Below are 25,171 nucleotides of genomic sequence, written 5' to 3'. Positions count from 1 at the left end.
AGGTTTTACATATCTAACAGCACACATGCACATGGTGGGATTACGTTGCATGTGGTTATGTTTTGGCAACAAAAGCACATGGCAACCAACACCAGGATGTCAACAAAAGCACATGGCAACCAATGCCAGGACTTCAACAAAAGCACATGCTCCCACGGATGGTTAGGATTAGGCATCAATACAGATAGGATTAGGGGGAAGAGGCATATGGTAATCCCAAGCAAACAACTGACTCATGTATGGAAATTCAGGGTTTGCGGGATCCATCCACAACACTTCATCCCCACCCAACCTTTGTGCTCCTTATATCACGTTATAATCCACAGCATTTGAACCTTGTAGACGTGACAAGTTCCATCCAATGGTGTTCTCATCAGATGTCAACCGTCTAAGCATCATGCTGCCACAACAGGTGCTGACTTGTCATCCGGCAGGGTATCATAACACCACAAACAGTTCTGTCCAGCTGCATTCTTAGCTAACACCCTCTGACCACCCGACAGAGGTCCAGGCTCATTTTTTCTTTATTAATGATTCTGTCATTTTGCAAAAGTGGCTCTCGGGCAAAGCAAGTTCAGTATCTCTGAAGCACTTCAAGAAACAGAATAGCTGCTGTAAGCAACATACATGACAGATGGAAGTCATGAGTGGATGGAAACAGTGTAGATGTGCCTCACTTTAAGGTTGGTCCAATGTTTACATGTACCGTCTTAATAGCACTTAACTTAAGTTTGCAGGATATAAGAATGGATCTATCTGTGTGTGTGTGTGTGTGTGTGTGTGTGTGTGTGTGTGTGTCTACACTGTATATCCATTAGGTGCCCATCGTGGTTCCATCTTAACCCCGTCTACCTTGCACTTAGCAGCAGACTTCCCACACACTCACAATAGAGTCAGTGTTAAAGAGCTTACATAACAGGATTACACTGAGTACTGGGACACTGAGACTCTATCTGATGACCAGCAGTTAACCACAGTGCCGATGAACATGCTATGGTACACTGCACTGGCATTGTTTTCATGTAAAGCTCCTCTCTCTAAGAATCATTTATACAAGTCTGGCTCTTATAAAAGGCCCTTCTCTTTCTGCTCAGCAGAACTGCAGAGTACTGTAGCTAGTCTGCTAGTAGAGTTGTCATGTGACCAACACACCCTGAGCCTGCAGGACCTGCAGGAACATCTCATGATGTTCAGTTGTAGCCCAGACTGAGACTGGACATGCACAGCAGATGTTCTCATTCCCAAATTCTTGAAATAGCTCTGCTCTGATATTGTTTTTGGTGTAAATGCGCAACGGTAAAAGATACCTTTTGCCTGCACATTAAACGTCACTGCACGCCGTCAGGTAAGAATGGACCCAGACAGAACCCATCACAAATTTATCATACACCACTAGAAGGCCAGACTGAACCTGCCGTATCCCCTCAAAATGCACACTGGTAGTCTGGTAACAGCTCAGCCAGACAGAACCTGTCACATGTATATGAAACACATCAGGACAGCATGAGGTTGTAATGCTCCCCATTATGACATTATATAAGGAGCACAAGGGCACTTATAGAGTCAGCCATGTGCAATGGGTCCCACAAACCCAGACTTTAATGTGAGAGTCTGTATGTTTTTTCTGTACCTTACCATGTGCCTCCTTGCCCTAATCCTAACCATCTGTGACTTTGTCGCCTAAACCTAATCATGTGCCACTTCATGCAACCATGTGCATTTGTTTACAACACGGTAGCAGCACCCTGGAGCTTAAACAACAGACACAGAAGGATATCTAACTGGTAATATGTAGACGAAGAGGTCCACTGACAAAGCTGCAACATGTGATGAGTTGGGACGAGAACATGTTGGATACACACACAGCTAATTTATTTAACACTAACACATATGATGAATGCCATGCTTGTAAAACACAGCTAGACACTGTCCATTGTACATTCAGTATCCAATGATTTTAATAGATACAGCCCCATAGGTTTAAACATGAACATTTAATAAAGATACATCCACATGTAAACTGTAAACTCTCACATCGATTTAATTTTGCCCTCCAAATTATCATAGCGCTCACTCACAAGGTATAACTGTAGCTCCACTAAACTGTGCATGGAAACAAACTAAATGGCTGTTAGTCACATTTGTCATTCTCATAATTACTGCAACATGAAATATGATTTATTTTACACAGATTCTTCTTATAAATGTGGCTTTGGTGTGCAAACTTCTTATCATTTATATTGACAAGGAAGAGCTGTTTCTGCTGACTGACTCCTCTATGTTTTTACAGCCCAAAGGAGGATGGCAGTGCAGAGAATGACTGGCCTACTTTACATAAAGTCATGTTTCTGTGTTTGATATAGTCAGACCCTGAGTCACTGTAGAGCTCTCTCTCTCTCTCTCTCTCTCTCTCTCTCTCTCTCTCTCTCTCTCTCTATCTATCTATCTCTCTCTCTCTTTCAATTTAATTCGATTCAGTTTGCTTTATTGGCATGAAAATCAATATTGCCAAAGCCTCAGATACTATTAAATGATGATATCAATAAATACAAGAAAAAAATGATGATATCAAATTCAAATCAACAGCAATCCATTGGATAAAAAAAAAATACAAACTGTAGATTCATAAATAAATCTCTTCAAAACCTTTTGTTTTGTGTGTGCGCATGTGTGTGCGTGTGTGTGCTTTTGTGTGCGCGTGTGTGTGGTATGTCTATTGTGTATAGATGTAACAAACAAAAAAAGGATTTAAACAAAAAGTGAGATGTGCATGAGACATGAAGTATATATGTCATGTCAGGTTATTGTGTTCTCTCTCTCTCTCTCAGCTCTGCCCTGTGGCAGGGGCTCTCAACTACTCTGTGTCTGACTGAGGTCAAAGGCATGACTTCATTCATGTGATGGATTGTGTTTCTGAGTGTGTTAAAATGACTAAAAATAAGCAGTTGTTGAAGATGTAATTCAGAATCTAACTTTATCCTTTTTTATGCCCTATTTGTTGTCTTGAACAGTTTCTAGAATTTGGGATGGTTTTATTTGAAAAAATTGCACCAGAACACCAGAAAAAAGGCGAACATGTACACACACACCTACATACACACACACATACACACACACACATTGTGCAGAGCTTGTGTTATTTTTGGGTGCCTGCTCCTCAAGGTCTAGGGGAAGGGGGGTTTCCTATTGGTTGTCAGGAAGAAGGCGTCAGCGCAAGAAGACAATCAGAGGATGTCTAATGACAGGAGCCACTGATAACAGGGCTCTCAATCTCACACACATACACACACACAGACACACACACGTTAGCACTTACCCACTGCAAGACACAAATGAATGTCATCATCCCTCTGTGGTGTGAGATTGTGAGCACTTGTGTAAGTGTGTTAATGTATACGTCATCGTCTTAGTTGCTGTCACCATAAATCTAAGCATGTCTGGTCGGGACCTCGATGGTCACAGAGACCAAACAAACACAGCAGAGTTTGTGGTGATTTCTCATTAATCAACATATTAAAGTGATGAGAACACAGACATCAAAAAAATCTCCCCTCAAAAATTTATGCTAAAAACTGATTTGTACTAAAAACAGCTGCTAGTATTATCTGTTGTGATCGGAAGAGCAAATAAACAGATCAGCCTCATATCAGCCAAAAAACACGATTCAAAATATTCAAAGAATATCAAAGAATAGTAGTTGATTGAATGCTGTTTTCATCATAAGCATTATTCTATGTGCCAAAAAATCAATTACTGCTAATTCTGTTTATTCTTCAACTACAAACCAGCAATTTAAATATTAGTATTACCTAAAATTAGCCTTAAATGTCTGTTCTTTGTGACCATGGGAATCTTTCTCCCCTGCTGTTCTCATTGGGGTGTTGTGACTAAAAGAATAGAATGGAATGTTCCAATCAAATCCACTGTAGGTAGGTAATGTAGGATAAGGTACTTGAGTTTACTGTAGGTGCCCCACACAGTAAAACCTGGACCTACACTGCGCTGGACTGTCTGCAATGCCACTATGAATTGGTCATAAGGAGTCGCATGACTATGCATTCAGTAAATTGCATCATGTGCATGTTTCTTGTATCAAACAATAATTTATTTTCCCTAAATTCAAACAAGTATGTGATACTATCATAGAAATGAACTTTTGAGATATCATCCAGAGATAAACTTCCTTTACCCATACATAATAACCATCCCCTCCAGGATTTTCCGGGCTGTTTTTGTGACTGTTGTGGCCTGAAATATGATGCAAGTTGCAATATTTTTAGGTGATTTTTTTTGTTTTTAAAATGTATGCATTTCTTAAAGTTACAGTTACATAGGATCATATCATGATGTGATGCCCATTCAGATTCAATATTGGCATAAAATAAAACAAATATTTAATATCATATTCAAGCTTGTCCAAAGATTTTTTTGTCATATAAGTCAGAAGCAGTCAGGATCGTTTGGAAACAGTGAGGTCAGCAAGGATCAGAGATGAGACAGAAAGAGAGGGGGTTAGCAAATCAATACTCCGCATTCGCAACATCATGAAATCCTGGAGGGAGTGAATGAGACAATATTATACTGTCTACACTTTAATTTATGACACCATAGTTTTAATATGTTTTTACAATAATGTTTTTCATAGTTTTTGGGAAACAATGGAGTTCTGTGGCATAGAGGAATATGATGTATCAGGCTTTAGCCACACAATATTAGTTATTTGGTTTTTGGTCTTCTTGTGGATTTAGCTGCCCATTGAATTCATGCAAAAGAGTTTGACTTATTGACTTGACTAATGATCATAGGGTGATGATTATTGCTTTTTAAAATGTTTCATTGTGCGTGTATAATATTTGCTCATTGTTCTGTTAGAAAAAGCATTTGTGTGAAAGGCTGTGGTCTGATTGATACATATCATACTCAATTGTGTGGTAGAACAAATGTTATTTCCAGCCTTCCGAGCGGTTCTGTTCTAACATCAAATATTGTTTTCTGTTTGAACCAGGGTATCTTACATGAGTCATAATGTTAATGTCCTCTGTCTGCCTAGTCTGATGTTATTTTGAGCTTTTCCTTGTAAGTCTGTCATTATTGTCCTTCTGAGGAATGCAGCGTTGCTTGCAACTGCCTGGAAGTTTCTTGCTTCACCTTTATAACAGCTGTTGCCAGCTGCTTTTGGTGCTGCCCTCACTGAGCCACTCAGGTTTTCAGTCAAATTAAACACCCATATTACTCTCAAACACTCATATAACCCTCCTCAGGAACAGCAGCTGTGTGTCTGAAGAGTTTAAAAGCATAAAGTGTAAAACTGTACAGCAGAGCACAGAACTGCATGCATTTTTTTTTTTTTTTTTTTGCTTTTCCATTGTAAAAATTGTGGATGGTAACTTTAGTACCTTTGGAACCTTTCCCGTTTTTGGTCACCCCTCTGTCGGGGTACCTAGCACACTAATCCAGTACCAAAAGGTGGAGATAGAAACACTGCAGTCTGTTGACTGGTCACTAGAGAATTACGGCTCACAGCTGAGCTGTGACTGCTTTAACCACTGTTCAAATCGGAACACACACACACAAAAGCTGACAAAGAGGCAGACTCGTGTGGTGCAGTGGTGAGCTCACTGCTTTTGGGAATGTAGTCAATTGCCTATATTTAGCGGGTTTACCGTGTTTGAATAACCTGCATGCAGGGTCTAATTTTGATGGGAAAGAGGTATTGGATGACTTACAATGTTAATAATGAGTGGATCTTCTGGCATTCAAAAAAATGTATATTAATTGCAACCGGATTATGTGAACTGCATATATTCTAATCTTCGCTTGGAGAAAAAAAACATGTTGGAGCATCGTCCTAGTGTGCTCGGACAGTGCAAAACCCTGCTCTTACCTGACAAGGAGCCAGTGTACAAACCAACTATTTGTAAATATCACGTAGATAGACACTCTTTTTTGCTCTGAAAATGTCGACATGCAGCGATATACAGCGAGTGCTGCTGGATGGAGCAATGAGTGACAACAACCCTTCCGACACGTAGTACAAGAGTACTGACAGCGATGGAAACACTAAACAGATCTAGAGTTCAGGTATTGTACGTAGGGGTTACCTTTGGTTCCAAATGTATAATACTGATAGCCATGGATGGAAACACAGCTAAAGAACTTAACGATGGCGTCCTCCTCTTTTTTGAGTCAAGTTTAAGTTTCAGTGGCCACATTTTAAGCTGCTTCAGTAATTACACCAGCATGCAAGAACATTTGTAAAGCACCTGCAGAGCTCAAACAAAAAGAGGCTATAGACACTAAAACAAAAATGGACAAGGCAAGTGTTAAGGGGAGGTCTGAAGTGAAGGATGGAGGGATGGGTAAACATACTTTGTAGTTTGGTTGACTCAGTCTCCTGACACACACCCAGGAAGTGGTAGTAAGACTCCATCTCAGCGGTGGAGATCCGTACAGTGGAATAGGCAGGTCCGTATTGACCACAGCTTGGACAGCGAGACGGGAGGGTCTGGCATCGCAGCCTGCTTAGAGAATCCATCTCCAGTCACATCTCTACCTTTCCTCACCTGAGTCTGTGTTCCTATCTACTGTATCTACCCATCAAGCCTGCCCATTGCCCTGCAGCAGAGACAATGGAAAAATCCATGTTTCCTCAATGCTGCACTATGTTACACACACTCTCACAAACAGTTTCTTTCCCTTATAGCACTGCAGTTGCTTCTGCATTTGTCCCTTTGGAGCCAGCAAGCGGCCTCAAGCCTCCCTGCTTTCGCTCTCCGTCATAATCTCTGCATTAGAAAGAAAAGCCTATTAGAGGACATTTGCATATGCTGCCTGTGTGACTGCCACACCCACCAACAACCACAACCTGCCTGGAGAGAGTATGACTCCTTACTGCCAAGTCTAGGTGATTGTTTTGGGTTTTTTGTTTTGTTTTTTGTTTTTTTTTTGTAGTCTTATGTGATTATTTACTTATTATCTTAATGTCAACTAATCTGAACTAAATTTAAAAAAATGTTACTGAAAGTTATAAAAATGTCCTGAGTAAAAGTTACTCATGATGCAGCAGTCATGTCAAGTTTATGGGACCATACACTGTCAACCACACAACAAAAGAAGCATTTCATTTTTTTACACTTCAAATTATTTTTGTGCTAAAAACATTTGTACATTTGTTTCAAACAACATCAATGTACATGCCTGTCAAGTCTCATATTATTATTATTAGTTTACTATAATATTTCTGATGTTATTAGAGTATTTGGAAAACCATATGACATTCTGACTACCATGTCTAAATTAAAACCATTTCTACCCAAAGACATATAAATACAATGTGTGTGTGTGTGTGTGTGTGTGTGTGTGTAAATATATTGCAAGGACTTGAGAGAGTTTTACACACAGTGTCTCCTTTACATGTTTGAGATGGTTCTTCAAATACATTATGACTGCAATTGTATTTTCACAGCTAAAATGCCAACAACTAGGGCATCTGGCATTCCTAAAAAGGTATATACTCTTTTTCCAGTTGTGAAAGTACTTTCATTCAAATACTGCACTCAAATTTTTATTTTCTTATACTTTACTTGAGAATTTGTGTTCTTTCTGTTCTACTTTACTTTTCGGATTAGTGATACAAGACATAATCAACAAAAAAATATTACCCAGAAGTACCTATAGTAAAACATAAGCTCCAAAAATAAACTGCAATACTAGAGTAATGAACACATTTAGCAATTAGCCTATTTTTACTTTCTTTTACCACTGTGTAACTCTGAGGCTTAGAAAATCGGTGACAACAATTCAATAACCTATTTAATAGTAAGCCATATTTTTTAGAAAAGAACTACTTTCCTCTTGGGGCCACTAGACTCTCTTTACGGGACTCCTGAATCTCTCTGAACATCACACTAAACTCCACCATGACCCATCAACAACTATTCCGGCTGAACTGCAGATCCATTTCATACCGTACACTCTCATAGGTGCCGAGGTGGTAACAAGCAAACAAGCAGGGGTATCATGACCCAACTTGTTCCAGATGCTGACTCTTAAATAAGTCACCTGCCAGTCAAACATACACACTACACACACCTGCAACATTGTAAAAGTAGTCAATATATTCATCACTTACACATTACTGATCCCATGCTGCTGCTGTTGTTGGTCTAAAAAAAATCCACACACACTATAGGAGCTGCGCTGCGTGGCTAAACCAGCGTCCAGTCTGACGTCCACAGAAACATAACACACAATACACACACAAACACACAGGTGACACTACAGTCTAGTCTTCAGTGCTGTCTGGTCTCTTCAACACTGCAGGACAAGCCCTCCTCTTTTGTGTATAAGAGAGAGGGAGAGAGAGAGAGAGAGAGAGAGAGAGAGAGAGAGAGAGAGAGAGAGATGGGAATGTGAATGGGAATGTTTTCGTCAGAGGGGTCTGAGCCTCTCCTGGCAGCCTTGTGATCGGCTGAGCAGCTCACTTCTTACCACCATTTACCCAAATATCCTCAACAATACTCCCAGCAGGCAGCGGGGACTTCCCTTCCCCTCTGCATCCTTCCCTGTTCACTCCCACCTTTCCTTCCCCACTCCCCCCTCTCCTGTATTCTCCTCAAAGATGTTTGAGGCATTTCTGTAGTATTACATGCTGTTCCTCCACCTTTTTTTCCCCCTTTCCTCGTCATCTCGTCACCTGCCCTTTATTATGTTCTCATTCAAAAGTCATCAAATACTGCCACTTTGTCAACACTTTCAGTGTACAATCCTGACACCAAAAGCCACTTTTTGACATTTTGTCCTCAGCTGACGCTGCTGAACAGCATCAGCTGAGGACATGGCCGGACATAACAGTGTTAGTATACACCAGTGGACAGCTGGTCAGCATCTACTGCAACAGCACAATATGAGAACAGGCGACATCACTTAAGAACGCAGCTAAATGGAACCTATCGCATGCACATGCCAATGTTGCTAAAGTTAGCGAAGTGAGATACCCTCCAAGCAGGAATGTTAATCCCTTAATGTCATTGTTTGTTGTTGTTGTTTACTGCTGTGTACTTAAAGTAGAATTTCAGCAGTGCTTGTTGCACAATACTCATTGATTATAAGTCCATACTTTGAGTGGTACATGGCTGGACTGTGTTGGCCAGTGTGCTAAACTGGAAAGGACAGTCAGATGGTATCTGTAATGTGAATTCCTGGTTATTAAATGAAAATGATCTGCTATCTTCTGTAGTGATCCTGGTGATATTGTTTTTTACATAACTTTTTGATTGTGGTTAGAAGCAAGAGAGAGAGAGAGAGAGAGAGAGAGAGGGAGAAAGGGAGACCTTCACGTATTACATTTATGACATGACATACGTCAGTAACTGCCCCACTGTGAACTTCGAAGCTTTTATGCATCTCTAAAAAATTGGATGCCAACAACTACAGCTCAGCGAGACTACAGCACGTCATCGTGCCGAATGCAGCTTTACATCCTCGTTGTGGTAGCAATGTTAAATCATGTGACCACAGTGTAGTTTGTTTATAGCCTAATATTAGCTCTCTACTTCTGGTGATTGCATTTAGGATTCAAATCCTTAAAGTGGTGTTGATTTGTAAGTTTTATAAACATTTATTTACCACAGAGCATATTTTCTGCAGTGATCCAATAGAAGAAAAACACCTTGGCTTTTTGACAAGGGAACCAGGGCAAGGCTAATTTCCTCATCTGCCTACAGAAAAACACCATCCCTGGGGATGATATTCAACTAGTTTACTAATTTGTACAAAAAATGTGGAGGAATTTTCTGACAGACTGATTTTCTCTCTGATCTGGAATTCAGCACAAAAATATTTTGTATGTAGACTATTTAAGTTCCTTCAAAACATGACTTTCCTTGATTCATGCGTTTCTGCATTTTGGATTCACAGTGAAAATGCACTTTGTTATTGTGCCTGTCTGACCACATCCACAGGTGGTTTGAATGATCAGATCCCCAGTAAATCTTGGAAGCATTTTCATTTGCGTGTCATGCACTAATCACTTCACATCAGCCAGAGACATCTGGAGCTAAATCACAGAGCTTTCTCTCGCTCTTAACCACATAGCCTTCTTCTGACTTCTTTTCACTTTTCCTCTTCCAGATCTCTGTTGTAGACATTTCCCATCATGTTTACGAGGAAGTGTATCCATAGTCCCAGCTTTCTGCCTTGAGGCTGATGTGTGTATCTAGAGCCTCTGTCCCTCCCAGCCACTGCCACCGTCTGAGCTCTGTTGTTTGCGTCAGAGGAACTGCTCATTGAAAATAGAACTTTTCCTTCAATAAATCACCAGCTTACAGGGCTTTGTTGTTCAAGTGCTATGTGTATGTAAGTGTGGCCAAAGTGTAAAGGATGCAAAGGAACACACACACACACACACACGCACACGCACACGCACACACACACACACACACACACACACACTACAACAAACACAAACACAAACAACCCAGCTAACAGTGTTTCAAAGAAAACATTTAAAACTAAAATTGGAAGAGCTTTTTTAGGATGTTTATTATTTCAAATAATGTCCCTATAAGGTTAAATGCTGACCTCGACATAACGTTATAACTGCAACATTCTGAGGATGTTTTAGTGATGTTAAGAGGCGACAGATCATAGAATGTTGTTTTATCAAACATTCCCTCAATGTTCAATGAGAACAAAGGAAGAACATTTTAAATGCCGCACTAAAAACAGAAACAACATTACTGAAGACTGAGATAACAGACTTAAAAAAAAAATGAAAGTGTAATGCAATATGATATGTAAACAAATAAAAAAAAATGAAAATTTTTTTGATGTGTATAGAGAATGTTACCCTCACTTTAAGAAGAACATTCTGGGAACTAAAAGAAAATTTGCTGCTGAAAACACTGTGCATTGGTTGCACTATACCATTCTCAGTATGTTTTTAGAACCAAAAACTGCTAGCTGGGGAGGGTAATCAGATGTTCTATATCTGATTTTTTAACATGTCACTGAATCCAGTTAATCCACTTACTATAGTCCATTTAAAGGCAGTTGTAAGGTTATATGTAGTGACGCTACTGAAGTTCTACACAAATGTAGTCTACACAAAATCCATAGGACAGTCATGTAAGGCAGCTTTCCTTCAGCCATAACTTTATAATTTGAATTACCTAAGCGTTGTGGGTAGGAAAGCATGGGGACAACATCCTCTCAGTTTTTCCATCACTTCAATGTCCGCTTCATCAGTAGGACAACAACTCAACTGAATACACAGCAAGGTGATTTGTCACATCTCTAATATTACTCCACCATCTATACCATCCTTGACCTTCAAGGGAAGGGGCACCACATTATGTAGTTCCAACTTTTAACCTAAATGGGAGCATGCAATATAATGTATGAATTCACCATTAATTAAAATAACTTATTTGTCTCAATAAGTCAGAGAATAGCATTAAGTTAACTACCAAACAATTTTTTTCACAAAAATAAATCTCATCATCACTCCCGTAATGAATGGAAGCAGCAAACAATAAATATGGCGCCATAGTCATAGAGGTGATTTTAGTTGATCAATAAATATCTAGCTGGGGTTCAGTCAGTGTGTAAATGGGTTTCTGGTCACTGCACTGACCACTGATGTTACATTTAATAATCGCACGCTGCCTAGGCTGCGTGTAAAAGTGAAACCAATAGTGTCTTATAGTTAGAATTTGAAAGATTTGAAAAGAAAAAGGAACTGACCTAAAACTGCCTCACTGAATGGAAAATATTTTGTGAAATAAGCATAGCAGATTAGTAGAGCACACCGTTAGCCTAGCTTTGCATGATACAAGGCTAATGTAACCAGTAGACACCAGGTAAGTTACCACACATTCTCATCCCACGTCGTCACGTATTGCAGCTTTGTCAGTGTATTATTATAATATGAAATATTATTTCTTTGACTTGTCATGCCTTTATTGTAGTGCAGTTGGAGAGTGACAGAAAAGGGGGAGCGAAAACAGGAATGACACACTGCTAATGACTGCAAGCTGAAATCGAACCCGCTGCTAAAACCTCTATTTATGTGGAGAACGTGAGCTAGAGGCCACTTCAAGAAAAAGAGTCGTCACCGGAACGAGCCTGGGCTTTCACATGGACAACATACAATCAGAAAGTTTAAAAGGGACAGGAATTCGGCAGTAATGCGAACATAACAGCGGCACATCTGGTCACTTCCAGTCGTTACAAAGGAGTTATTCATCTCACAGGGAAGCCTTCATCACCATCGTCTATATATATCACTTTTTTACACTATTTCAAACCATAAATGGATGCTATGCGGAAGCGGTTTTGCTATTGTTTGCTTCCGCTTTCAAAAACCGGAAACCAGCCATGCCTGGTGCAGCGTACTGCAGAACGGATCGAACTGAACATCCATACTGCATACTGCTGTCGAATGCAGTATATAGTATGTAGTGGATACTGCATACTGACTGCAACTGTAGTAAACAGTACACTGTTCTGGACACAGCCTATGTGTCTACATACTACGCTCTAGGTAACCTTCTGTGTCTGCTGTTGACCTTCTGAAATGACAATACTGAGGACTACGCTACAAAAGCTGTCATTTCACCACAGCATTTTTTTTTAAGATTATTTTTTGGCATTTTAGTCTTTATTAGACAGGACAGATCAGTAGCATGAAAGGGGGAGAGAGGGCAGAACATGGAGTAAAGGTCCACGAGTGGGAGTCAAACCCGAGGCCGCTGCGGCAAGGACACTGCCTTCATTTCTGGGGTGCCTGCTTTATCCAGTCAGCCACCAGATGCCCCACTACAACATATTTTTTACAGATATGGAACATAGTCCAGCTCTTCATTCAGGCCTGGGCTCATAGTGGCCCTTAACTGGAAGATCCAAACTGTTTCTCTTTATAACAGTTTTTTAAATTTATGTCCTCCACTTTTAGACATCTCTATGGCCTCTATTCTCACTGCTTTGAGTCCTGGTTACAACCACAGTACTGTTTGTAATGTTCTACCATTAAGTAGTCTTCATTTCCTGTGCAGCAATGCAGATTCGTACAGGAAATGAAGACTACCCTGTGGCCAAGCATTATAAACAGTGCCATGTTGATCAGCCTCAGAGAGGCATTGGAACCTGGACAAATTTAGTATATTTTCATTTTTATTGATATTTTTGTATGAAAGTGTGTCAGCTGTCTCTGATGTTGCTGACTGTGTGATGAATTTGCACTGGTCTTTTGATGAAGCTGACCTGACTGAGTGCTCACTCACTTCACTGATGCACCTGTGGCAATTACCTAGTGCTCCTCTGATTGGCTGGCACCGTACATCAGCCTTGGTATATCTGTGAGTTGCCACACATTTTTACAGCCCTGATGAAGACTGTAAGTTAAAAAGTAAGCAATAAGCCCATTTATTAAAGGCTTTGTAACTTTTCCAAAACAGTGTGTATTGGTATATTTTTTTTTTTTTTACTTAGGCTATCGACAAAGTAAAATACAAGCTTGAAAGTCAATCCTGAGTCACCTTAATTGAAAGGGGAAGGCTGCAAAGTATAAGTCAACTCTTAGGGCTTGCTTTAAAATTACACACACTCACATCGATCTGCGCACAAAATGGACTTTACAGAATCAGGCTACAAAAAATATTACACATTAATATGATTTTCTACTTTCATTAAATTTATTTTTTAAGCCAACATGTGTCCTAATCATAAATATCAACTATTCATTAATTTTCAGAATTTTAACCATTTAAATGCCAGGTTTTTGTCCTGATTCCATTATGTTTTTAGATGATAAAAAACAAAACAAAAATCACAGCCTGGGATATGTCAATGACTGGCAGCAACATTGATCTTTATACATTATTATTTTTTGTGCAGTGTCAAATACTCACACTCATACCTCTCTGCACACAAAATGCACATTTCAAAATCATCACACTATCGCAGGGCCGACATATATAGACAGACAACCTTTCACGCTCATAGTCACACCTAAGGGAAATTTAGAGTCACCAGTCAACCTGACTTGCATGTCTTTGGACTGTGGGAGGAAGCCGGAGACCCCGGAGAGAACCCACGCAGGCACAGGGAGAACATGCAAACTCTGCACAGAAGGGCCCCCGTGTTTTAAATGAAATAAATACATTTAAAAAAAAAGATATGTCAATGATTAGCAGCAACATTGACTGTGACAGTACACCTAGTGAAAATAGCATGTATTTCGCAATATGCCTAATATAGTAAAAATGATGACATCAGGTGGAAAATAGTAAAAAGACAAATTCCAAGTCAAAAGCCCAGAATGACACCCAGAAATAATACAATACATGTTTTTATGCTCTGATGGCTGTGGGATCAAAAATTGCAGTTTGAATGGGTTTCAATGGCACATTTTTTGAATATACAGTATGAGTGTAACTCTTTTTTTACACAGTGTATTTTAGGCTTATTGTAGGAGCTGAGCTGGAAATTCCAAGATTAAACAAAAAAACACAGTCTTGCCAAAAGTTGTGCCATATGCATGAACACAGCCAAAATTGTGAAAAAAAAAATGAAGAATGAAAAATGCATAAAATGCACCAAACAGTTCCTAAGGGTTAAGAAATTATATTCATGCTTATTGGCTGATTTCAAGGGATTTCAAGATATATTCCAGAATTAGTAGTGTAGTTTACTACTACTACTACTTATGGCATGAAGAAGCGAAAACGGATGCATTCAGTTCTATAGTGTCAGAAAATGAGAAAGAAATTAATGAAAAAGTGGAAGCTGAAGAGTATCTGCCTCATTGCTCTGCAGTATGCATGGAGTAAGTCTGCTGGGTACTTCAGTCATATGTTAGTAATGCTAAGAGGATAGGCATGACAGCCACAACTGACTGAGTGTGGATGGAATTACTGGAGCAAAAATCTTGAACAGACAACTTAATATTTTGACACTGTTTCTTTGCATGTTTCAAAAAAATAATAACATACTTTGCCACATGATTGAATACAGGTACCTGTGGCTACATGGGAAAAAAATACAAGGTACAAGGTAACTTTATTGCCATTTTTTTTAAACATAGTTATAGAAGAAATTAAATTTAAGGTGACCCTAAATCCTGCTACATCTTTTTGGCATCTAAGGAGGAGTTGAGGAGTCTCACCGCCTGGGGAAAGAAGTCTGGTGGTTCTGCAGTGGATACGTCTGCATCTTTTTCCAGATGGCAGCAGGATGAACAGACTGTGGCTGGGGTGGCTGCTGTCTTTCAGTATCCTTTGAACTCTGTGCAGACACCTCACTTCACTGAGGTCACCGATGCTCTGAAGATGGGAACCAGTGATGTTCTGGACAATTTTAATTACCCACTGTAGAGCCTTCCTGTCCTGGGCCGTGCACAAACCATGCCAGTTTGTGATGTTTCCAGTCAGTATGCTTTCTATTGCACCTCTGTGGAAGTTAACCAGGATCTTGCTCTGGAATTTAGCCTTCCTAAGTTTCTGTAGGAAGTAGAGCCTTTTCTGTGTTTTTTTAACCTGGGTGGTGATGTGTGATGACCAAGATAGATTCTCTGTGATAGTAATTCCAAGGAACCTATAGCTGCTTACCTGCTCAACCTCAGCTCCACTGTTGTAGACAGGGGTGTGTGTCTTTGCCTCCTTCTTTCTAAAATCATCAATCAGCTCCTTGCTTTTACTGACATTGAGCAGTAAATTGGTCTCTGTGCACCACTCTGCAAGATTGTTGATTTCCTCCGGGTATGAACTCTCATTGTTGTTTGCAATAAGGCTGGTGATGGTGGTGTCATCCACATGTTTCACAATAGAATTTATCTGATGTCTGGGAGTGCAGTCATCGGTGTACAGTTTGAACAAGAGGACACACAGCCCTGGGGGGCTCTGGTGTTGAGCACTAATGTAGCGGAGGTGTGAGTGCCAATCCTAACTCTCTGGGGTCTGTATGTACTGAAGTCCAGTATTCAGTTGCAGAGTGTTGTACTGAAGCCCAGAGTGTTAAGTTTTCGAATCAGCTTTTTGGGAGAGAATGTGTTAAATGCTGAGCTGAAGTCAACAAACAGCATCCTGATATAGCTGTTCTTATTCTCCAGGTGAGTAATATAAATAAATATTTACCAGCTTTGAGAAAAACAGAGAGGGGTATGGGTGATAAAAGAGCTGGGTAACCCTGTCTGGGTAATGGCTACAATATGTTGGCTTCAAAGGCTACAAGTGCTAAACATATTCTCTTCAGATGTGTGGAAGGTAAAATATGATCCCATCAGCTCCTTTAATTTTGCTCTGTGATTTAGTTCTTTTTGCATCTTCTTACATTGTTCACTTGTGCTTTAGAATTGTCCATGATTCCAGATGGTTCAAGTAATCCGTGGTATCTGGAATGATTTAACTGTCCACACATCCAGACCTCAACAAGACAAGCTGCAAGGGCACAATTTCTAAACTTGGCAGCACTGCAGCATAGTCACCTCTGTTTGGTGAAATGTTACAGCAGTTATCCACAGCTGCACCGGGAGCACCTCACACTCTCACGCTTTTTTTGTAATGAGAAAAATCACTCACAGCGAAAACCTTACATTTTTATCTCATCCGAGTAACCAGAGATTAAACCTATTTTAGGTTATTTTCACACCTGTAGTTCAGTTCGTTTTAAAAATTTAATTTGAGTTCACATAGACTTTTTACAAATGAACCCAGATGAGGAAACATGAGGTTCTACATACTGACAGGTAAGTCGCTGATTGGACAGTTTCAGTGTTTGTCGTCCTGCATCATCAGTGCATTGTCAGGACCCACTTAAGGAAATCAAATTCAGCTGACTGACTTAAGTTCATGCAGCACTTTAATGCTTATAGAGAGTTTATATTTTATATATTTTATGTCCTTTGGTGTCTCAAAGAGCTCACAGAGAAATGATGAAACTGATTGTAAGCATTATAAGACAGCAATTATTAGACCGCTAATACATTGCATGTTATCAGGGGCACTGTGGGTGTGCTATCATAATTGCTTCATTGTTCTGCTCACACATTACAGAAGGAAAATCACAAAACTTTATAAATTCTGACTATATGTTCCACTACAGAGAAACCATGGAACAGGCATTTTTAAGCAGCTGCTGGAGGCTCAACAGAGTATTACCTGCAGCCAGGTCATTAATGAGGTCAGTTCTGCAGTAATGCTGATGTTCTTGTCCAATCATTGAATGCTGGTATGTTTAAATAATCTTAGGTTTTGAAAAAGCTTCACTCAGCAGAGGCATCTTATTATATTGATAACTAATAATTACGTAAAGCATACCTGCGCTAATACGCGTGCCCGTAGCGGTGTCGCTGGCCTTTATCAGGGTCAATTATTAAAATGCAGAAAGTTTTTACGATCAGCAGATGGAGTTATTATTGGTTTACACACCAAAAACGAACCGCTCCAGGGTTCGCTTGGAAGCGAACTAAGACCCCCATTTTCAAGCGGATCACAGTTCACATGTTTGGTCCACACCAGAGTTCAAACGAGCTTTCACACCACCCCCAACATACCAGACTGTCTGAGGAAACAAACCTTGGTTCATTTAAAATGGACCTAACATCTCTGGTGTAAAAGCATCCTTAGTATTTGGTTAAACTGCATAGACCTGTGAACCGATGGTAGCTACAGTGGAACCTTTCACAGACTCAATGATGTTGTGACAAAACAGTAGCTGAGGCTAGATGTCTGGATGTTCTGGTCATTGGAAGCAAATAAAAGAGCTAAAGGACACTGAAGAGCTTAGAGCTGAGTCTGCTCAGCATCAGTCTCACAGAGGTGAAGACATTGTGCTCTGGAACAAAGAAAGTTGAAGAGCTTGTGTTGTGAGATGTTGCAGCTGGGACAGATGGTTTCTGTTTTTTTCGTATGGTTTCCTTCCTGCACATTTCCTGGTTCACCGGTTGCATTATGATGATGGAAATTTTGCCCTTAAACAACGGCAGCCAAGCTGTAAGCAGAAAATGCTCATATTGAATGACCGCAGCAACAATGGACACTGTGCAAACATCATGGTAAACAAGACTTTTCTATTTTCAAAGTTGTAAACACACTGTCCATGACTTGCTCGGAACAAAACAGACATAAGGCGGATTTCCATTACAGATATGCACAGAACTTGAGCAATATTTTTGAAATATCTGGCAATAACATTCCAAGAAGAGTGATGATGGATGTTCAAAACATTAGCAGGTTTATTTCTATTACAGCCACTGCACTAGCCGTCATTATTTCCAATCCAAAGCCATGCGTTTTATGCAAGCAAAAATGGAAAGGCAAGCCCCTTATACATGGGAGCAGCCATGTATAAGGGATTTCTGGGACAAACATGAAAGTAGGCTGTTGTAAGGACCTGTCTTTTGGGAGACTTTTAGCAGTAATCCTGCCATGGAGCAGACTGGTTCAGCAGCATAAGTTACCATGGTTACTGAGAATGGAATGGATCTCTCACTTAAACTAGCCAGTCTTATCAAAATAAGCCAGGCCTCCTTTATTCACTGCGATGGAGTATCCCTTCTGTTCATCATGGGGAGGAAATAACATATAGAGGTTTAGAATATTAGAGAAGGATTTTCCCACAATCATCAGCTATTTTGATCTTAAGTGCTGCATTCTGATAGCAGCTGGGGTTTGTGGTGTTACCCAGAAGACCCCCCCACCCCCCACCCCACCAGCCCCCAAGCTTTGTTGTTATGACGTCAGAGCTGCATTCTCTCTTCTTCTTCCTCTTCCTGTTTCTGATACGTGGGTGGTGGTGGTGGAGGGGGTTGGCCGCCATGTCCTTTGGAAAGCATTTTCTTTGTTATTGTCGGTTGGACTGAGGCCAGCTGACTAGCTATGCTCACAACAACACAGCTCAACAATAGTACTGATCCACAAGACAGATTTCTCAGTCTGGCCTCATTTTCTCACTGCATAGATTTATGAAGGTGGTCAACCCTGAGCAGATCAAGTGGGTCTGGGTCACTTGGTGATGATGAAAAGTGGCTGAGAGTGCAGACCAGGCTTGTTGAAGGGTGCAATGTAAAATAGGTTTCTGTGTTTGCATGTCTGTGTAGGTGGACATTCTCTCACACTGACACTATGTGTCACTCACACAGTCTGAGGGGACCAATCCTCATCCCTAAAGTATATCTAACTTTTTCTGCCAACAAAGTCTTTCAAACTAAACAAGAATGCTCAGTTTTTGTCACAGCATCCAAAACAACACCTATGAGTAGACAGGTTTCCATTACAGATTTGAACAAAACCTGAGCAATATTTTCGAAATGTGGATAAAATACAATTGCGAAATCATTGCGTTGCCACTGAGTGATGTTCTGTGATTTCTTCTCTGGCGATAACATTCTGAGAAGCACGATGATGGATTTTCAAAACATTAGCAGTTTTATTTCTATTGCAGCACCGCACAAGCATTCATTTGTGTTCAATTCTAGTCAAAGGCCACATAGGCGTGTAATAGGAGCGGCCACATATGAGGGATTTCGGGGAGGTGATAGTCCATGATTTCACAGAGGAATTGTGGATTCAAATCTTCTGAATGATCCGCTCAACTTTTGAAGAGTTATGCAAAGCAATAACATCTCTTGTAGCACCTATTGCATCATGCCCAAGGGAGCCAGTTCCTACACACACTCTATATTGTGCATCATGTGATGTATAGAAGCAAAAAAAAAAGTGTTTTCACAGCAGTTTTGTGAAATATGGCTTTTTCTAATCTCCTGAAATGCCACCTCATGCCAGAGTAAAGACCTTTTTGCAATATATGGGAGGTTTTTTTTAATTAAGGTGTTTCCATTAGATGTATTTTATATTCACAATTTAATTCTACTGTGACAAGCAACTTAGTTACACAGTCAGTATGTCTTTTTCTTGAAAATATTGTCACAGTAATTTACTCTGGTAATGGTTAGATTACTTTAATGGGAATTAACAGCATGAAAATCATTTCTCAGTTAATTCCTTAAAAGTTCTGAGTAGGAATTACTAGGATTTTATATTGCAGCATTTTAGGAAATTATGAATAATTCCCTGTACAATAAATAGTCACTGATATCCCTTTTCCATCTAAATATGCACATTTGCGCAGGTTGTTTTAAAGACGGAAAAAAACAATAAAAAGAGGCCAGAGACTTCTTTTTCACTGCCAGTAGACTAGAGCTGTGTACACCACAGACAAGTGTGCCTGTCTGTTTATTGCAGTGTCATGTATTACATCACAGGCAGGCCAGACAAACAGGTAAACAGTAGAAAGCAGAATGGAGGCCTGTGAAAATGTTACTGTGGTTACTTATCTTTTTTATCTTTTACTTATTCAGTCTCTCTTTGAAACTTGGTGCACACAAATTTGGACTGATGCTCGAGCGCTGCTTGGGCGGACAAAGACAGTATTGTGGTTATGCATCACTGCATCTCACCAGTAAAGGGACTAAAATTAGCATGTTCACCCGAGTGTTATATTTCCTTCACAGCCGATCGGAGCAGGGTCCAATAATTACTTGGGACTATTGCGTCTTTGACCCGGGTGTGAAAGCCAATTGTTAGCTTTCCCAAATACAAGAGCAAGATGTTTATGGGTGTTAGTGACTTTTTTAATGCAGTGGGAAAAAGGTTTTAAGAAAATGAAACTTGGTTTAATCTGCCAATGAAGACAAACAAACAAATGCACTATTTCCTATAGTTTGAGTAATGTTTGTCAAAAATGACAGACCCCAGGTCTTCCGTAGAGTCCGATGGGCCTTTGATTATGTACAGTAAACCTGGAGATGGATTATCTAATAACCCAATTTATTACCAGTTTGCATGTAATAATGAGTGGCCAAAAAGCAATGTGCAGGAAACAGTAAAAATGCCCCTCCAGTGAGCACACATTTGCCATTGTCTGATATGATAAATCCAAACAACTCTGAAGACACTTTCAAAGATTTTGGGCGTCAGACATCTACAGATGCTTTTCCCCATTCAGCTTAGGCACTGTGTGCTGTCAGGGCCAGCCAATACTCACCAGAAAGCTCTCTGGTTTAAAATATCATAAAAGCAGCTTGTTGAAAATAACTGTGGCTGAAGAGAGAGCAGAAAACAACAGCTGTTCCCCTCCGCTGTGGGATGAGTGGGAACTCTCCGCTCATCAATTATTCACGTGCAGAGGATAACATAGGAAACGTCACAGACTGATGGCGGATAGCTTCAGTGAGTCATTGCGCACTAACGTGTTCATGGTGTGGATCCTCACAGGACTGTGGAATGTTTGGCCTGGTTCAGCATTTGTGATCTCTATAGTGTTTTACTGCTTCCAGCAGAAGATGACCATTCTTAGTTCGGGAGCCATGCAATGATGTCATCCATGTTTTAATAAAGCCTCCTCCCTGCAGCTGATTATTACAGCTCACAGTAAGGACAGTTATTGTTGGATTGAGAGACAGCTTTTTAACTGCACAAGCAAACAATCATCCTGTTGGAAGTGTTCTTGGACAACACACTCAATCCCGACCTCTAACTGAACCAATAAATCCCTTCATTTACATTCTGGATTTCATGATATGTCATGCCTTCCTGTCTTGATATCATTCTGTGGCCATGCCTTAACAGTCCTGTAGTTACATCTGTATACAACTCATTTGAAACAGCAACCAAACGTTTTTTGGTTGATTGTAATGCCACATGAAGAAATGTTGCTGATAAATGGATCTGGCAAAACACAAAAATGTTGATATTGAAAACATCATCAAAGTGTTCCAAATGTGCAACTGTTTTCCCGCTACAGCAGACCATAATGCAATACACCATTCAGAGTGACCACAGGATTGTTTTTAATTATTACTATTTCCTTTATCTAGCATGTTTACATGTATTTTACTCTTTTAAAGCAGAGCAAACTCCCTTCAAAAACATGGGAAGAAGGCAATGAGAAATTTGAGAAGAAATGACTAAAATTGGCAAGAAATTAGTCAAATGTACAAGAAAACTACCTGACATTTACACAAAAAGAAGGATGGTAAAAAAAAAAAAAAACAGAAAAAAAGCGAAAAACTTGGAAAAAAAAAAAAAAGTTCTTCATAATGAGAAAATACTTCCGTACCATAATTTCCAGTATATAATTATTATAATTGTAAATACAGTTTTCTGGACATTTTCCCTGACTTATTTTTTTTATAATTTTCTAAACATACTAATTTCTCACAGTTTGTGGGACAGTTTTTAACAAGTTGCTCATTGCCTTTTTCCTATAATTTTGAAAGAAACCAATTTGCTCAGGATTCAAAAGGTTAAATACTTTTCAAAGGCATCTGAATTCATCACAAGAAAACTGATGTTGCTAGGTTTCAAAGGGTTAAAATTCCAGTTTTAGTCAGACCAACACAATAATTCAACTTTTACTAACCTCATGTTAAAGTATTTTAGTATTTTAGTATTTTTTTAGAGTCTTTCTTGTAGTAACCTTTCTCTCCTTTGAGCAAAGTACAAAAGAGTGCAAAAGAATCTAACTGACATGTGTTTAAACAAAACAGATTGTGGCCCATACAGTTAGTTCTGAGAGTCAGATCAGTAACAATCCTCAGTCCCTCTCATATTCACTCCACCTTGTGCAAGTCTGCAAGAATCCAGCATTTTGTGTGAAATGTTCCATATTCATAGTTTCAGTTTCTAAAGACGGGGATTTCCCTGCACACTCAAAGAGATATTGTCGTCCTTTCTTCACTCTCTCTGTTGCCCAGAGCAACAAAACACAGCAACAGTGAGCACCATCCCTGCTTACAGCCTGACCTTCTTCAGTGGACACTGTGAAGGTCACACATGAGGTCCCTGTAACACACCCTCCTTTGATAAACCACCCGCTCAGGAAGAGCTGACAGACTAAGCGGGGCTGGGGGGGTTCAGGGGAAGATTTAAATTGAACAAGAATATGATTGTGTGTCTGAGCAGCAAGCTCATATCTGCTGGTCTCGGCACTAATCATCCTGACAGCATGCTTCACTGGGACAGGAGGAGCCATTTTAAATTGGCCATCCACGGAGGGTCATGAATTATGCATGAGGGAACAATGACACATCCTGGTGCTGCTGTAGCTAATGTCATCGACCAGAGTGTGAGTCATCCTGTGTGGTTTACTGGCAAAGACAAAGAGGTGGCATTCGGTAAAGGTGTGGATATGCGGAGGTAGTGGAGTATATGACGTCATTATAATAATACTAAAGAAATAACAGACTTCCTGTAAAATACAGGGAAAAAAACTAAGTTCTATTGAGATTTTTTTAAAAAATATACATATTAATGTAAGACATCAAACATAAACATAAAACACATTTCACATATGATACACTATACAAGACGTGGTTTTCAGTAGGGTTGCAACTAACAGCTATTTTGAAATCCATTAACTGGTCAATTATTTTCCTCACAGTGCGCGTCAGGAGCGCGTGTGCAGCACCAACCATGTTGTTTTTTATTTCAGCTGCAGCACATCTAGAGAAACGGTGGCTCGCCGTTTTTTTGCGCAAGACGCGTGCATTTGTCAGCAGAAATAGACAGCGAATATGTTGTTTTTATGATTATATTGACTCTATACCACTTTTTACTGCAGTCTAAAAGTCTCTCTCTGTCACAGAAATGAGGAAATACAAAGACGGCTGTTTTACTCCAGCTTCCCTGCTTCCCTTTTAAAACAAAAGCCCTCTGACAGCTCTCTGTGGACAGAATCCCATCAGTTGCTGATAAAAGGCATTTTATTTTGAAACTTTTACAGGACCTTGTTGTCGGCTGTGCAGGTGCTTGCATGACTTCATAAATGAGTGGAACGTGTGCTTATTAATGTGGAAATACAGCACTAATATCTGCCGTGACGCAGCAGCGACATTGCAACAATCCTGCAAGTGTGAACACCACAAGCATGAAACACGCTGCAGTTCAGGGAGGCTGAAGTCACACACAGCTGACTCGCACTGTGGGCCCACTTTCATTTTAGATGCTGCATCATAACCGTCGTGCTCCCGTGCCATGACATGTCACTTTTGCATATTTTGCAGCTGACACACTTCCTTGTAATCACTCATAATAATTTTATTCGTTGACAATACATTTAATAATCTATTATAATTGATATTACCGATTCGTTTTTGTTCAGACTTATATCGGTAACACCTATATCGGTGATACCAAAATAAATCGACACAAAACGCCTATAAATAATCTAATATTGTCAGCAAATTAAATCTCGTCCTCACTGACGAATGACATAACAAAACTAGCTGAACAGCCTGTTGACCAAAATGAGATACTGCCAAAAAACCCAACTCCAATTACCACCTAATTTATAGATGCAAGACCCGCAGATGTTGATAAAGCAGGTCTTGTGTAACACATTTCCTCTAGGCTGGATTACTGTAACTCCCTATTATTCATTTGTCCCAACAAATCTCTTAGGTCTCTCCAACTGGTGCAGAACGCTGCTGCACTTGTTCTAAAGGGAACCAAGAAAAGGGATCATATTTCTCCTGTTTTAGCTTCTTTGCTTCTGGCTCCCTGTAAAATCCAGAATTGAATTTAAAATCCTCCTCCTTACTTACAAAGCTCTAAATGGTCAGGCTCCATCCTATCTGTCTCATAGCTCCTTACCAACCCTCAAGATCACTGCGCTCTGAAAACGCAGGGTTACTTGTGGTTCCCAAAGTCTCCAAAAGTAGGACAGATCCTTCAGCTATCACACTCCTCTTTTATTGAACCATCTTCCAGTTTCGGTCAGGGAGGCAGACACCGTTTCCACTTTTAAGGTTAGACTTAAGACCTTCCTCTTTGATAGAGTTTATAATTAGGGCTGGATCAGGTTGCCTGGACATCATCCTCTACCGCTCTTCCTGAGATATCTTCCTCTTTTTTTTTCCCCCGTTACAGGGGTTCTTTTTTGGGTGTTTTTCTTCAGGTGATGTGAGGGTCTAAGGGCAGTGGGATGTCATATGTTGTAAAGCTCCCTGTGGCAAACCGTGTTTTGTGATAGTGGGCTCTATAAATAAACTTGACTTGACTTGACTTGACTTGAATTTTGCATCCTGTTGTCCAAATGACAGTTTCTTAAGTCCCTTGGGAGTTATGGGCATATTATTTGTCTATTTTTCTGAAAGAAAACTGACGGAGAAATA

General features: G+C 39.9%; 1 protein-coding gene across 3 annotated transcripts in view; it reads right to left on the bottom strand.

Annotated features, from left to right (window-relative positions):
* mcf2l2 (MCF.2 cell line derived transforming sequence-like 2) overlaps positions 1–25,171 on the bottom strand; it is a 204,101-nt gene that overhangs the window by 168,200 nt on the left and 10,730 nt on the right. The window contains exon 1 of one of the 3 annotated variants that reach the window (XM_088077380.1): positions 8,132–8,330. The exons of 1 other annotated variant lie outside the window; for it this stretch is intronic. In XM_088077380.1, the coding sequence (XP_087933506.1) occupies positions 8,132–8,147 (16 nt within the window). In that variant the 5' untranslated portion in view covers positions 8,148–8,330. Of the gene's footprint in view, positions 1–6,369; positions 6,731–8,131; positions 8,331–25,171 lie in introns of those variants that run through there. One more of the 3 variants, XM_088077381.1, reaches the window with a different exon arrangement.

The sequence above is a fragment of the Plectropomus leopardus genome, chromosome 5 (genome assembly GCF_026936395.1).
Source record: "Plectropomus leopardus strain MGB_pleo_1.0 chromosome 5, ASM2693639v1, whole genome shotgun sequence".
Taxonomy (NCBI): Eukaryota; Metazoa; Chordata; class Actinopteri; order Perciformes; family Serranidae; genus Plectropomus; species Plectropomus leopardus.
This window is presented reverse-complemented; position numbering and strand designations above follow the sequence as displayed.